General features: G+C 41.8%; 2 protein-coding genes across 2 annotated transcripts; one reads left to right on the forward strand and one right to left on the reverse strand.

The window, feature by feature from the left end:
* Positions 1–285: 285 nt before the first annotated feature.
* LOC115129828 (uncharacterized) lies at positions 286–5,071 on the reverse strand. The gene is made up of 12 exons (XM_065018972.1): positions 5,004–5,071; positions 4,501–4,538; positions 3,803–4,006; positions 3,238–3,372; positions 2,973–3,155; positions 2,722–2,877; positions 2,456–2,602; positions 1,670–1,804; positions 1,438–1,556; positions 1,219–1,353; positions 994–1,105; positions 286–629 (listed from the first exon to the last, which is right to left on the reverse strand). Exons 2-12 carry the CDS (start codon positions 4,535–4,537, stop codon positions 556–558), a joined length of 1,437 nt encoding a protein of 478 aa, XP_064875044.1. The 5' UTR covers position 4,538; positions 5,004–5,071; the 3' UTR covers positions 286–555.
* A 757-nt stretch (positions 5,072–5,828) lies between these two features.
* LOC115129833 (adrenodoxin-like) lies at positions 5,829–9,818 on the forward strand. Its single transcript, XM_029660580.2, has 4 exons — positions 5,829–6,320; positions 7,239–7,363; positions 7,499–7,628; positions 8,178–9,818. The coding sequence occupies exons 1-4, from the start codon at positions 6,142–6,144 to the stop codon at positions 8,284–8,286; spliced, it is 543 nt and encodes a 180-aa protein (XP_029516440.1). The 5' UTR covers positions 5,829–6,141; the 3' UTR covers positions 8,287–9,818.
* Positions 9,819–10,082: the final 264 nt, after the last annotated feature.

Consider the following 10,082-nt stretch of genomic DNA (forward strand, 5'->3'; position numbering starts at 1 on the left):
AAGTCTTTTTGTTGATATAGGCAGGCAGTAGATAGTAGTCTAGCCTATTTTATTATTTATGACTACCTGCCATACAGGAGTGTCTCATTCATAAACCTGGATTATACGGCTTGGATCAGTTGGTTCCAGTTAATTTCATTATACAGTATATACTATTCAAACAGTATTCAGACAGTTGGAGTAGGGGAAGACTTTGGACCTGTTGCTGAAGCGTCATTGAAACAGCTTCAGGCAGAACACATCTCCAGCTGTTTTAATTTCAATGAACACAAGAGACACACCATGTAAAATGCTCCGTTTTTATTTTAAGAAGGGAGGACATACAACTTAATACAAACAGGATGCAGATGTTTTATGTTTCACATGATTACTGCATGGAAACAGAATGTGTAGAATGGATTTTTTTTTTAAATCCATGTGTTTTTTAATGTCACTCAAGATGGTGACAGAATAGAACACTTCATGTTGCAACTTGCCATCAAGTGACAAGTCCCTTTCATAGTGAATTGTAATGTCCATTCTACTTATTCTAATTCTACAGTTAGTGCAGGCCTCTCATGCTGCCATGGGGAAGGAGCAGATGGAAGCTCTCTTCAGTTCACAGTCCACTGCTGTCCACCAGCTCTCATCTGGGAGAGGGAACAAATGACAATGTTGTTAAATGGACCACTCATATACCATATAACCCCATTTTAAGGATTTAACTTTAATTGTGTGTAATAGACCTGTTGATTAAAACAGTATCAGAATGTTATGGTCATGAAAGAACATAAATCTTATAATACAACATGCTCTCATAACCAAAACCAAGTTCATCTGGGTCCTTCCCAGACTTTTTATCATTTATAGCCTTATTTATCAACAGTCTCAAAGGTAGCATTTCACAATATAACCTGTTATTGATAGCACTGTGACTTAGAAAATATTATGTTGTTAATACTTCAAAGGTTGTCAATATAGATATCAAATACTTTTTAAAGGTATGAGTCTCACCAATTCTGAACATCTCCAGACAAGCCTGCTTGTCTGTCTGTGTGTCTGGGTGACCGGGCATCCAATCACTGTAGCCCCAGGGGGACCCATCGGTCCACTCTGACTGCTTATCCTGCAGGGGTCATCACACACATACACACGATTAAAACTCTTGGAAAATGGCTTGGTTACTATTAGACATTCTGATTGAACAAGAGTGAGGGGGGGGGGGGGTGGAATACTGACCTTCACGACTCCACCCAGCCAGGTGAGGACGGGACTCTTGGTGGCCCTGGTCACCATGGAGACCAGGCGGGAGTGCAGGTCGCCGTTGGTTACGGAGGCCAGGTGTCCGTGAGGGGAGAGAATGCTGCAGGAGGACTGGACGCACACACACACACAAATATTAGGAGAGCTGTTTGTTTCAGAGAAAAGTGAATATGACTGACTGGGTGTATATTTCACCTCTGCCTCACTGAAGGTCATTAGTGTGGGGTTGAACTGATAGCAGTGGCCATCGATGACCTCACCAACACACTCTTTCTCTGAGTGAGTCTCAGCCTTAGCACTCAGCAGCCTGTCATCTACAGGGAGACGGAGAGCAAGCATACTCCCTCAGTACACAAACACACACATACTGTACACAAAAACACACAAACTGTACACACACATACTGTACACAAAAACACTCTCTCACCCTGAGGTGTCAGTTTCATGCTTCTCTCCATCTCTCCAACAGGCCTGATGATGCGTCCGCTCCTGATGTCCATCAGAGTTTTCTGGGAGTTCTCGGTTCCCTGTCTGAACTCATCCACAGAGGAAGGAACGTACACTGGAGAGAGAGAAATAGAATTTACCCTGAGTGTACAAAACATTATGAACACCTTACCATGACATAGACTGACCAGATGAATCCAGGTGAAAGCTATGATCCCCTTCTGATGCCCTTTGTTAAATCCACTTCAATCAGCTTAGATGAAGAGGAGGAGACAGGTTAAAGACGGATTTTTAAGTCTTGAGACAATTAAGACATGGGTTGTGTATGTGTGCCATTCAGAGTGTGAATGGGCACGGCAAAATATTTAAGTGCCTTTGAACCGGGTATGGTAGTATGTGCCAGGCGCACCAGTTTATGTCAAGAACTGCAATGCTGCTGGGTTTTTCACGCTCAACAGTTTCCTGTGTGTATCAACAATGGTCCACCACCCAAAGGAAATCCAGCCAACTTGACAAAACTGTGGGAAGCATTGGAGTCAACATTGGCCAGGATCCCTGTGGGATGCTTTTAACACCTTGTAGAGTCCATGTCCCAACGAATTGAGGCTGTACTGAGGACAAAGGGGGGTGTGCAACTCAATATTAGGAAGGTGTTCTTAATGTTTTGTACACACAGTGTAAATAACCCTAAATACTTCTTCCAATAGTTATTTCCTTTTTTAGAGATTACAATTTCAGAAAAATGTAACATTTCAAAGCCCTGTACCTGGTGCCACTCTCCTGTCCATCTCGCTGACGTGTTCCTTGACTAGGCCGGTGTTCAGGTTCATAATGAATCGTCTGGAGGGCTCTGTTCCCTGTCTACGTTCCTCCATTGGGACGCTCCGGACCTCAGCCTCGACCAGCCTCACATCTACAGGGAGAAGGAGAGGGCCACTGAATAAACAATTCAAGTGGACAGGCTTTTAGATATGGATACGAATATCTATATATATATTTAGTGTATATCAAAAATAAAAACATCTGTTGTACTTTGTAATCTGTCTCTCTCATCCTGAGGTGTCAGTTTCACGCTTCTCTCCATCTCTCCAACAGGCCTGATGATGCGTCCGCTCCTGATGTCCACTAGAGTTTTCTGGGAGTTCTTGGTCCCCTGTCTGTACTCATCCACAGAGGAAGGAGTGTACACTGGAGAGGAGCAGGGGAGAAAGACAATATATAAAACCCAAAATGTTAAAAATAAATAACATTTCTGGATAATGTAACATTTCAAAGCCCTGTACCTGGTGCCACTCTCCTGTCCATCTCACTGGCGTGTTCCTTGACGAGGCCGGTGTTCAGGTCCATGAGGAAGCGTCTGGAGGGCTCTGTTCCCTGTCTGCGCTCCTCCACTGGGACGCTCCGGGGCAGAACATCAGCCCTCACCCATCCTCCCACTCTCCTCTGGACTGGGACCTCCATAGGCTCTGGATAGGAAATACATGGGTTAAGTGCTCAAGAACATTTTAGTATATTCTCTCTCTATTACAAATACACACACTCTCTCACCCTGAGGAGTCATTATCATGCTTCTCTCCATCTCTCCGACAGGTTTGATGATGCGTCCGCTCCTGATGTCCACCAGAGTCTTCTGGGAGTTCTCGGTTCCCTGTCTGAACTCATCCACAGAGGGAGGAACGTACACTGGAGAGAGAGAGAGAGAAATATACAGACACAATATATGTTACACTGTTTTCAGCAGTATCTGTTACACTGTTTTCACTCATATCAGTTACACTGTTTTCACCCATATCAGTTACACTGTTTTCACCCATATCTTTAACACTGTTTTCACTCATATCAGTTACACTGTTTTCACCCATATCAGTTACACTGTTTTCACCCATATCTTTAACACTGTTTTCACCCACATCAGTTACACTGTTTTCACCCATATCTTTAACACTGTTTTCACCCATATCAGTTACACTGTTTTCAGCAAGCCTTAGCTTCCAAAGCTAATGTCTGTAGGACTGCTAGAAAACCTGTGCTTACTGAGTCCAGGGGAGAAAGCAGGGAGAAAGACAATATATAAAACCCAAATTGTAAAAAATAACATTTCAATGCCCTGTACCTGGTGCCACTCTCCTGTCCATCTCGTTGATATGTTCCTTGACGAGGCCGGTGTTCAGGTCCATGAGGAAGCGTCTGGAGGGCTCTGTTCCCTGTCTGCGCTCCTCCACTGGGACGCTCCGGGGCAGAACCAGGACCTTGCGATCCTGAAGCCTACCTCTAGGGGATGCCACTACATGATCCCTCAGTGGGGCAGCATGTAAACCTGGGGGGACACAACATACAATCAGTAAATATTATAATCTAGAGCAAAAGTGGGGGAGGCACAGTCAGATTCAAACATACACACACTTGCAAAAATGAACATACTGATGCACACACACACATGCACACACACCCTACATGCATGCATGCCAGCCCACAAACACACTGCCCTTGAACTTTGACCTTGTTATACAAGGCATGCGCTTATTTTGATCAGATAAGAACATATATAGAGAATGAAGCGCTGCCCTATTGGTACAATTATTAACCACTGTGCCAGGAAAATAGTCTATAATGATAAGAATTTATTGTAACAAAGTTCACAAGAGCAAAATCAATGTCAAGAATAAGTCCAACGTTACTACAGTCCATTGATATAGTGAAATGTAGTAAATTTGCGTAAGCAGCCTATACTGTAATATTCCAGTTATTCTCAATTTGAGGAATCTCGTCTGTCAAAAAAAAAAGAAACATTCAGAACTTTCAGATTCTTACTTGACAAAGCCAGGAGCAACAACGTAAACGTCAACATCCTGTTAACAAGACAAGAAGCAAAGAAGAGAAAAAGGGGATGAGAGAGAATGGTGGTGTCTAAATGTACATAGTGTCTGAATGTATATAGTGTATCTACCTAACTCAGACAGGTCATCTCACCTGATGGTTGTAGGGTGAACGCAGCTGTGCTAGTGCTCTGTGACTGTTCTCAATCTAAAAGTCTCACTGTCTCTCTTACCTTTTAGTCCAAGTGCTCAGTTCCTGTCCAGTTTACCAGTGCCTTAGCCTCTCCCTTCACTTCGATAATGTTTCGACCTTAGTGTCTATTTAACATTGGGTTCTAAGTACGTGAGTAGCTAGCCTACATTGACTGTGTGTGTCTGTGTCAAATACGTTTTCCTTTTATAAATAATATATATACTGTCTATACACCATTTAGCCGACGCTCAGTCTGTGTATCTTTGTGTGTGTGTATTGAGTGTGCGTAGTTGTATTTCACTTACCTGTATGGTGAACAGGTGGAGGTCTGGAGACTCAGAAAGTGATTTGAGGAAAGGAAAGACTCACTGGTCAATAAGTATTCAGCAGCTGCAATAAAGATGATAAGGGGCGTATACTCTCTGATATTAACACAAACAGTTCAAATGGAATCCCAAGTTCAAGAACATTGGGAAACAGCAGCAATCCCATTAAAAAATAAATAAATTGGCAATAAGACTTTACCTCATTTCACCTTTTTATAAACATTTTGGATTGCTGCCATATCCCATAGTTTTTTAACTTGGGATTTCATTGGAAGTCATTGTCACGTATGGCAAGGCATCCAGCTGATAAAGTGAGATAGCGCACCTGTTACCCACTCCACACTAGCACGAACAGTATTGATTGAATTCGTTTTCTTTATATCAGTAACATTTGATCAAATGACTTTATTCCATTTAAACTGCCCTGTGTAAACTACTAAAATGATAACACATATCTGGTGTGCTACACCATATAGAATCGTATGTATGAATGGAAAAGGAGACTTGTGGTAGTTCATTCTTCCCATAATGAGTTTTGAGTAATAATTTCCCTTTCAGCTCATATACAGATATTGAGGATAAGAGTACTTTTCAAGACCACAGTAGACAACTTAAAACTAGTTTTCAAAATAATCATGCACCATGCGCTAACATTTGGATACATTATGGAATACATGATATAATACATTTGAATACATGAAAACTATTCACTGCCCCGAAAAAGACCCCAAGAAAACTCTTGTGATTGGCCACGTAAGGTCACGTGAGAGTGCATGTCAGAATTTGTTCCAGGAAGTTATTTTGAGATCTTTAAATAAAAAAAGTAAAACCTTGCGCTTTGCCTTTGAAATAGTCCAGAGGCTAAGCTTATTTAATTGAAACGAATTAGATATATTTCAGGTTTTATTTCCAAAGTGATCGTGTAGCAGTATGGCCTCCATATAGCAGTAGCTAAGATGTTATGCAATAACGTGAGCAGCGGTGTCTGCTGGTTACGCAAAGGGCTAGATATAGCCATTTTAGCTTGTTTTGTCAGTACTGTATAGCGGTCTCATACAAAGCGAAATTGGACTCTTCCCCGCCGTTTAAGCTAGATTTTGAACGTCATCTCCAAGCAATGGCTCTGATGACATCGGCAAGAAGACTATTTCATGTTTCGTTCCGAGAAAATTCTCTACGACGAGCTGAAGCACTTATTTCAGCAACAAACACAACGTCGGGGAATTTATCATTGGCCGGTCAGCGAATGGCCTGTAGTCGTGTAAGGGATTTTAGCACCAACACACAACCTCTTAGGTAAGGAATCGTGTCATCTATCATTTCCCCAAACGTACATAACTTGCTAGCTATAAAGGTATCCACACTTTGTTAGGATACTTGTTAGTTAGTCATATTGGCTACCTTAACTAGTTAATGTTAGGAAGAATGCTAACGTTAACAATAACTGAAACTTCAGCAGAAAGGCTTGTTGCGTAATCATTGTGTCAGTACTCGATGTATTTGATCGAACCAACTAGGTAGTTATCATTTCTTAGAAGTGTGTGTTTAATCATAACTTCCAGACTTGCAGCAGTGTGAAGAAAAGGTCAGTCAGTCACTCCATAACCACTTCTGGTTGAAAATGATGAGCAAAGGTTAACCATCTGTCTTGCCACCTACTTCCTTAGTAACACACCGTTCTATTTAATACATTTATTAACCATGACACACTGCCTGTAACCTTATGTACATCTCATCATTTGAAAATCATGTGGAAATCAATTAATTTGCAAACTGTCACCATTGTACAGCTAGGTACAACTGACTGATCATTCTGGCAGATAAGTGCCATCAAACCAGGACTTTGTTCAGGATCTCTAAACAGTTGTTGGACTAGGACATTGCTGGATTGCTTGTGGGACTAGTTACTCACTGTAGAGTATGGAACGACTGTAGAAATATTGTTCAACACATCCTGGTATAGATGTCAAAGCTAAAGCCATTGGATTTGTGTGCAGAAACCCGAAACCAATACACCGTCAAAAACAGCCTGTACATTCGCAACTGAAGTCCTGAGAGGGTGTTACCTAGTCTATGGGAGTTCCCCCATTTCCCACATACAATGCAAAGTCCTTGAGCATCTGTAAAGTGTTATGTTAATCCAATGTATTCCCAATCCCCAGCATGACCACAGCTACTGTCTGTTTCTGCACCATTGTGTCTGTTCCTGTGCAGAGCTGACAATAAGGTGACGGTCCACTTCACCAATCGAGATGGAGAGAAGATCTCTGTCAAAGGCTCTCCTGGAGACTCTCTCCTAGATGTCATTATCGACCAGGACCTCGATTTTGATGGGTTCGGTGAGTTGGGTTATGTTAATGTGGTTAAGTGTATTAATACGGTTGTTTATTGTAGGTTTCGCCTGCTCTCTCACTCTATGGGATGTTTTGATCTCTCTGTCTGTCTCTCTGTGTGTTTCTCTGTCTGTCTGTCAGGTGCATGTGAGGGGACACTGGCCTGTTCTACCTGTCACCTGATCTTTGAGGAAGACGTGTATAATAAACTGGGCCCCATTACTGACGAAGAGATGGATATGCTGGACCTGGCCTACGGACTCACAGACACGTGAGACACACACACACACGAATTGGAGGCCCATTGATTGGACGCACAAGTGAAATGACACACACACACTGCCACCAGTGTAACCAGAGTGTTATGCTGTTCAGCATAACAATGCTGTTATGCTGTTCAGCATTGCTTTATAATGAGATTAGGAGGTAATCATTGTGAGGAACAAGAACAGAGGGATAAACACACAGTGGCACACGCTTGCCTTGTACTGTTGCTAGCCTGATTTCCAACCAATCGGAAGGGGATTTGAGTTCTGTGTTGCTGTTACTGGTTTAGGCAGAGCAAGAGGAGAAGGGTGACAGTCACGACCTCACTAATCATATTAGCTGAGTGTTGACTGAACCCCTTGTGACACTGGCCCACTTCACTTCTGTTGTCCCAAACGTTACCCCGTAAACACATCTTGAATAAGATTACCTCCTCACTCTCCAACTTCAATTATTTCAAGTGGATCCATTTTGGTTAGGTCATAGCTTTGTGACGTTTTTAAATATGTTTGTCATAATCCCCCCCTCCCCTCCCTCCCTCTCTTTCTGCCAGGTCCCGCCTGGGTTGCCAGATCTGCCTGACCAGGTCCCTGGAAGGGATGACAGCGAGGGTGCCTGAGAGTGTGGCAGACATCCGACAGAGTGGAGACGGGTCCTCATAATGGCCACCCCAGGCCAGAGTAATAAATGTACTGAAATTTGCCCAAATCAATGCTTTATTTCAACACTAGCATGACCAAATAATGCCCATTTCTAAGTGGTATGCTGTTATAAATGTCGAAATTGAAGACCCTGTATTTATAGAGATGATGAGATATTAACATTTGAATGAGTCCCCATCATAGTTTTACATTCACTTTATACAGGGAACAATGGGGAAAGTTGGCAAATAATTTCTCTGTGCCAAGCAGGTTCTGGAGAATAGAAGAAAGTTTAGATGGAAGTCTCCAATCAGCCCCCCGTCCTTAACGGTTGTGAAGTAGTATATACTGAACAGAAATATTAATGCAACAATCTCAAATATTTTACTGAGTTAGTTGATATGAGGAAATCTGTCAATTGAAATAAATAAATTAGGTCCTAATCTATGGATGTCACATGACTGGGAATACAGATATGCGTCTGTTAGTTATAGATATTTTAATAGAAATGGGCCTCGGGATCTCATTACGGTGCTCCTGTGCATTCAAATTGCCATCGATAAAATGCAGTTGTGCTTGTGGCTTATGCCTGCCCATACCATAACCCCACTGCCACCATGGGGCACTCTGTTCACAACGTTGACATCAGCAAACCGCCATACACAGGGTCTGAGGTTGTGAGGCCAGTTGGACATTCTGCCCAAGAGGCAGCTTATGTTAGACAAATGAACATTCTATTATCTGGCAACAGCTCTGATGGACCTTCCTACAATCAGCCTGCCAATTGCAAACTCCTTCAAACTTAAGACATCTGTGATATTGTGTTGTGACGAAACTGAACATTTTAGAGTGACCTTTTATTGTCCTCAGCACAAGGTGCACCTGTGTAATGATCATGCTGTTTAATCAGCTTCTTGATATGCCACACCTGTCAGGTGGATAGATTATCTTGGCTATGGAGAAATGTATGCACACAATATGAGAGAAATAAGCTTTTTGTGCATATGGAACATTTCTGGGATCTTTTCTTTCAGTTCATGAAACATGGGACCAATATTTTACATGTTGCATTTCTATTTTTGTTCTGTGTAGATGTTCTCCAGTGAATGTAAGGGGTTATGATCACTTTCATAGTCCACTACCTCCCTGGTGAGTACTTAGAAATAACAGATTCAAATAGTTGTTTTTTGTGCTATTACCAATACACGTTACCAATTGTATTGAATTCTTTAAAATAAGTACCAAGAAGTGCAGCTTGTCACCATGTAGTTTCTGAGTAAATACCAGCTGAAACAGGATTGTAAAGTCACCCATCCAGACTTCAGAATGACACCCATTAATCTGGCCAGAGGCGAGACTGGTTAGGATGCCTTATCTTGTCATTTTTATGGCCACTCTAGCCTTTGTTTTATCAAGTTGTGTACCCTTACTGTCTTTAGTGTTGTCCTACCACTCGTGTAACCAAATATTAATTTCATATTCCACGTGATTGTAAATAGCACTCATCTGTGTCTAGTCAGAGAAATTCTGTATTAAAATTGACTTTCTAATTAGTCTGTTTCTCTATGTTTGTCCCATGTCCTGTTGTTGGCTCTGAAGAGAAACCACCCTCAAGGGAATATACCATTATACTAACATGATGTATTGCTCAACCATAGAAAATGGATCCTCCAACATGTTCTTTAATGAGAAAATGACACACAGCAGGAAGGGGTATTACTTCAGTCCTTCATATGCTTCACTCTTAATGTATACTGAAAAATATAAATAAATGCAACAATTTCAGTTAGTTCATATGAGGAAGTCTGTCAATTTAA

Source organism: Oncorhynchus nerka, linkage group LG5 (assembly GCF_034236695.1).
Source record: "Oncorhynchus nerka isolate Pitt River linkage group LG5, Oner_Uvic_2.0, whole genome shotgun sequence".
Lineage (NCBI taxonomy): Eukaryota > Metazoa > Chordata > Actinopteri > Salmoniformes > Salmonidae > Oncorhynchus > Oncorhynchus nerka.